Source organism: Sander vitreus, chromosome 22, assembly GCF_031162955.1.
Source record: "Sander vitreus isolate 19-12246 chromosome 22, sanVit1, whole genome shotgun sequence".
NCBI classification, from domain to species: domain Eukaryota; kingdom Metazoa; phylum Chordata; class Actinopteri; order Perciformes; family Percidae; genus Sander; species Sander vitreus.
Window position 1 is genome coordinate 7,265,098 of NC_135876.1, and position 5,780 is coordinate 7,270,877.

The window sequence follows — 5,780 nt, forward strand, 5'->3', positions numbered from 1 at the left end:
ATATTTTCCTGATGATACTTACTTTTACTTAAGTAACATTTCCAATGCAGGACTTTTACTTGTAACAGAGTCTTTTTACAGTGTGGTATTAGTAGACCTACTTTTACTTAAGTAAAGGACCTGAATACATCTCCACCACAGCACAGAGAGAGACGTTTTCCACTGAAGTGAAATACAACTGTTTCGGCTCACATGCGCTGTCTGTGGCGAAACACGTCGCCGACAGAAAGGACTACAGGGAGAGAGAGCACATCAACCCGTTATATACATGCCTATAAATAACCGGCCAATCAGCGGCGAGACACTGGGAGTTAAACGCGCCAATTAAAATGGAGAAGGAACCAAATAAAGTCAGAGTCCGGCCACGATTGGCCGACTGTGATATCATTTGCAAGCCCTTACGCTGCTCGCCGCTGATTGGCTGAAACCCTGCAGGCGTAATCCTGCCGTGAGGAAAAGTGGGGGGGGGGGAGCGGGCTTCGAGGTTTGAATAGGGAAGTTTGCAGAGCGCAGTTGTTCCCCATCCAGTCCGGTGCAGTGTTTGCAAACACCTTGAACGCAAGCGAGTGTGAGAGAGAGAGAGAGAGAAGAAGAAGAAGGGGGGGACTGACAGACGGACGTTCGGCTGCTACTGCTGCTGAAAACAAGCGCCTCTACTCCGCTTGCATCGCAGGGGACCCCGCTCTTATTCCTTCCGCTGGGTGTATTATTATTATTATTTTTTTTTTTTTTACTTGACAAACAGATTTAACTTGCAGCTAAATAGGCTTTTTATTTTTTTGAAACAAGCTCTGGAAAAAAAAATGGATGTTCTACCCATGTGCAGCATCTTTCAAGAACTTCAAATAGTTCACGACACGGGCTATTTCTCAGCCTTACCGTCACTGGAGGAGTACTGGCAGCAGGTGAATGAATCTATCAACTGTTTGGGTGAAGTCACTGTTTTTGCGCTTGTGTGGCAAAGCGGAACTGAGACGCTTCGTTTGCTTTGATAGATTACACCGCGGTGTTCTTGAATGCGCCAGAAGTTCGAAATGGCATCGTAACGGTTGTAAACACAGGTGCCCCGGTGCTTAGACGGTGCCCGTCTTTTCACCTGGCGTGCTATTTTTTTATGTTCGAGTTTCGTTATGGGGTTAGATGAATGGGGACAGAGTAACTCAGGCAGCAAGCTGCTGCCTGCTGGCGCTTTTTACTGCTCTGCTATATTTCTGAGCATGACTTGTTTGAGCGCACGAGAGCAAACACTAGCCGGTGTAGGAGGAAGTAGAATTTCAAATCTGTCAGTTATTTCAAAGTCGGATGTAGCCCGTTGGCTCAGGATCAGCTCTGTATTTAATGAGATGATTCCGTTTGTTTTGACATTGTTTCAGAACCTACGTTATGACGTTTTAAATGTGACAGTGTTTTAACTCCATGATGAAGACTGTAACAATATCCTCCTCGCCCTTTTCTCAACAACATGTATTGTCCTTTTTAAAAACAACAACATCCATTTGCATCATGCTTGGATTTGAATGGCCTCCACAACATGACACTATCAAATGTCAGCCATGGCTCAATCGCTGCTCGCATGAGTAGGCACCAGCACAGCTGGAAAATATTGTGCAAGGCTGCAGAGGCCTGGAGGAAATATTTATTCTAGCTACATCTGCCTTGTCAGCCCCTACTGCCTCTGAGCACCTTCTAATGCATGGCCCCTCGCTTTTTTTTTTTTTTTTTTCAACTTAAATGGCCTCTGAAGGCGACTGGAAGAGGGACTCAAAGGGGCTGACACTGAGGAAGGATGTGGTTGCATGTCAGAGGTTTGCATGAGGAAAAGCATCTGAATGGCTCATGTTGGAAGTGGAGGAAGTGTGTGTGTGTGTGTGTGTGTGGGGGGGGGGTTGAGCAGCTTCCTTAAAAGCACTTTAGATTTGATCAGTGAGTCATCTGCTGAAATGACAGTGCAGGTTTAGTCAAATCTCAAGTTATGCAGCAGTATGCGCCGTAATAGTTTGAAAAAGTGGTTCCTAAATCATTGTATGTCACTACTTAATAGGCCCCATCATTCTGTAGCTGCACTTAACTCTTTCATTACTTACATCATTTCTTTCCCTTTTATCATGTACATGTTTTTAGTCATGGGCAGGTGAGGAGAGTTGGGAGTTCAGGGGGGTGACAGCTCCAGTGAGTCACATGAAGCTGATGTGGCTGGTGCATGCTGGGATGTTTTGGATGAGGCTGGCTTAGGTGAGGGAGTTTGAGTTCAGCCAAGTCAATCAGTGAATTTAGAATCCTGGTAATGCAGATGTTTACTTTCATTATCAAATAATGATGCTGACTATTGTCTCTGTGAATCATTCAAGCCAAAGATGATGCACTTAATTTGATTGTTTTATCCAGCAACAGTCCCAAACCCCAAAATATTCCATGTAACATCAAATATAATACAAACAAGCAGCAGATCCTTGTATTTGAGAAGCTGGAACCTGTAAATAATTTGCATTTTTGCTTGAAAAATGACTGAAATTATTAATTTTCTTTCAATTGATTAATCTGTACAGCTGTAATGGCTAAATGTGATAGTTACAACTATGAGCCTGATATGTACAATCAAGATAAGTGGCGTAATATCTCCAATTTCCTGGTTAATGCTAACTGCTGTAAGCACTTAACAAATAATCCGCCACACGAGGCATTTTGGGGGTATGTGCCCATGCATCATTTAAAAGGATTTCCCACACAGCAGCATTTTGCTGGCGTGTGAATGAATGAAGCTCCTCTCTTTAGGGCTGCTGTTATAATTCATTCATTCTTACTGTATCTTCTCACCCGACCAGACATGCTTGGAGTTGGAGCGCTACCTCCAGAGCGAGCCTTACGTCTCCACAGCCGACCTCAAGTTCGACAGCCAGGAGGACCTCTGGAGTAAGTTGATCTTGGCCTGCGGGGACAAGGCCAAGGCCGAGTCCGACCCCAAGCTGCCCCTGGCCCACGAGGAGGACAATCAGGACAGCCAAATCTTGGACACCAACAGTGTGAATTCTGACGCCAGCAGCGAAGCTTCAGACAGTTCTGAGGAGCTCTCGCCCATACACAGCTTTACCTCCAACCCTCTGGGCTCCGTCTTGGTTGGCTCTGGACCTTTTAGCCCCTCCATCATAAGCACTCCCCCATCCTCTCCGGAGGCCAATTTGGAGGCCGGCGGCGTGACTAATGGCTGGGTCGCCACACACGCCGAGTTGCACTTGCCGGTTAAAATCAGGAGCGCCGGGGTGGCAAAGAGCACGGAAAAGACGGGACTCATCTGCGGGGACGCGTCTCCGGACGGCAGGAGGCGAGTACACAGGTGTAACTTCAACGGGTGTCGCAAGGTTTACACGAAGAGCTCCCACCTAAAAGCACACCAGCGCACTCATACAGGTGAGTCTCAAGCACCTATCAGTGCCGAGCTGGCCTATATCATGACCACGTGTGATTGTATCTGTGATGTAATCGAAAACTACAGAGAACCGACATGAGGGTCTTCTCTACTGCAAAATCAGGGGGAAAAAACCCCACTTTTTATTGAGTGAATGGCGGAAGTGCTTTCAATTCAGTCTTCCACCTTAATGGCATTGTCCATCCATTGTGTAATGTAATTAAAGGTCCACATTGCATGATGCCCTCAGCTGGAGCGCTGTGAGTATTAGCTCTGCATGGCTGGATACCTAAACTGTGACCTAATCTATCTGGAATGTGACTGACTGAGCCAGCGAGTGGGCGGGCGAGAGAGAGGGAGGGAGCAGGGGGGAGGGGTTGCACATGGGAGATAAAAGGACTTGAAAACAGATTGAGTTTCACCATGGGAAAGGGGTGAATGGGCGGGGAGCCTGGGGGGCACAGAGTTGGAAGGGCTTTGAATGGTCATTTGAGCATTTTTTTTTCTTCTTATTTTTGATTAGCAGCGTGAAATTGCACATGTGGCCTGTTTTTTCCACATTTACTTCACACATCCGGCTGCACAGTATCGCTCTTAGCATTCTTAGCATGTTTCAGGTTGTAAAAACGCAGCTAGTGATCCAACAGGTCCAGCGAAATTTGGGTCTCGGGTGGCTTGTCAGCGCTTATGTCATCTGGCCTGGCCCTGGGATGATTGATCTGGACGCAATTTGAATAACAACAGATCAAAGCCCACCAATCACAGCCTGAGCAGGAAGACATTCCTTTTTAGTGCTTTGAGCTCAATTAATCCCCTCCTTGCCTTGTTTGTTCTGCAGGTGAAAAGCCTTACAGGTGTTCATGGGAGGGCTGCGAGTGGCGTTTTGCACGAAGCGACGAGTTGACCAGGCACTTCAGGAAGCACACTGGGGCAAAGCCATTTAAATGCAGTCACTGTGACAGGTAAGACACACACCATTCATCTGCAAGTAACGTCACCGGGCTCGGCCCCCCCCCAACCCTTTTTCACACAGATCCGAGGCATGCACTCATGACGTGCATTACTGTTGATGTGATCTATGTGCCTTGTCATCCAGATAATGATGCATGTCTTTAAAGATGGAAAACGCTGATAGCTAAAAAAAAAATGAGCATCAGTATCAGCCTCGAAAATCCAGTATCAGTCAGTTCTACCAAAGATGAATCAGGACTAGGGCTGCAATTAATGATTATTTTCATTGTCGAATAATCTTGTCTATTTTCTTTTTTTTTTTTTTCTTGTTTAATCGATTAGATGTTAGGTCTATAAAATGGTGAAAAATGTTGCTCATTGTTTCCTAATGCCCAAGATGACGTCCTCAAATGTCTTGTTGTGTCCACAACTCAAAGATATTCAATTTACTGTCCCAGAGGAGAGAAGGAACTAGAACATATTCACATTCAAGAATGCTGGAATCAAAGAATTTTCCATTTTCTTTCATAAGAAATGACTCAAACGGATTAATCGATTATGAAAATAGTTGGTCGATGAATTTAATAGTTGACAACTTCGATTCATTCAGTCGATGACTCTTTGCAGCTCTAATCAGGAGGTCATTGACCAGCGGTCCATCTTTGCATTGTGACTGACTTCCTTCTCTTCTCCCCTCTGTCCCAGATGTTTCTCCAGGTCTGACCATCTGGCTCTTCACATGAAGAGGCACGTCTAGGGCAGGGCAAGCTTCAACCAAGCAACGCAGAGAAGAGGAAAGTTTGAAAAGCGAAATTAAAAAAGCAAATGCCGTCTCCCGACCAATCTCTTGGTTGAACTGTCCCAGAGCAGAGTGGCGGGAGTGTGTTCCAGCCAAAGCATGCCGTTTTGCACCATACTGAAACCCAGTGCCTCCGGGACCTCTCTTTGGAGAAAGGCGCTCTGAAGGTTGTCTGTTGCAACGAAAAGGAAAATGGATTGGGAAGACTTTTTGTTTTTTCTGATTGAGATGGACTTACAACACATACACAAAAAAAGACAGCAAAAAAAAAAAAAAAAAGATTAAAGGACACACAAACAAAAAGGCTGAATGATTTGTATGTATGGTGCATGATGTTTTGGAGAGGCGGGGGGGGGACATCTCCCGGACAGCAGATACACTGGTACTTTACAAAAACTGTCTGAGGTAAGCATGTGTGCACTGTGAATGTCTGAGATTGGCTGACCGGCCCCCTGGAAAGAGAGAAGAAGAGATCTCTTTTTTCTTCTTGGGAGAAGAGATGGATTGATGGATGGTTCGGGGCTGGTACCAATGTTGCTGTGGACTGAATGGGTTTCTGGGAGGGGAAACATTCCATTTGTGTTTCCCCGGTGGCAGTATGAGGATGGGGTAGGATGGAAGTTCCTG

General features: G+C 45.7%; 1 protein-coding gene across 1 annotated transcript; it reads left to right on the forward strand.

The window, feature by feature from the left end:
• The first annotated feature begins 486 nt into the window (after positions 1-486).
• On the forward strand, positions 487-5,180 carry klf6a (Kruppel like factor 6a). Its single transcript, XM_078280413.1, has 4 exons — positions 487-905; positions 2,823-3,405; positions 4,242-4,365; positions 5,060-5,180. The coding sequence occupies exons 1-4, from the start codon at positions 804-806 to the stop codon at positions 5,109-5,111; spliced, it is 861 nt and encodes a 286-aa protein (XP_078136539.1). The 5' UTR covers positions 487-803; the 3' UTR covers positions 5,112-5,180.
• Positions 5,181-5,780: the final 600 nt, after the last annotated feature.

What these genes read in the sequence shown, in the direction of transcription:
- klf6a (XM_078280413.1), top strand. Translation starts at nt 804, where the DNA reads ATGGATGTTCTACCCATGTGCAGCATCTTTCAAGAACTTCAAATAGTT. An exon ending in TGGAGGAGTACTGGCAGCAG is followed by an intron (nt 906 to 2,822) that starts GTGAATGAATCT and finishes TCACCCGACCAG; the next exon opens with ACATGCTTGGAGTTGGAGCG. An exon ending in ACACCAGCGCACTCATACAG is followed by an intron (nt 3,406 to 4,241) that starts GTGAGTCTCAAG and finishes TTTGTTCTGCAG; the next exon opens with GTGAAAAGCCTTACAGGTGT.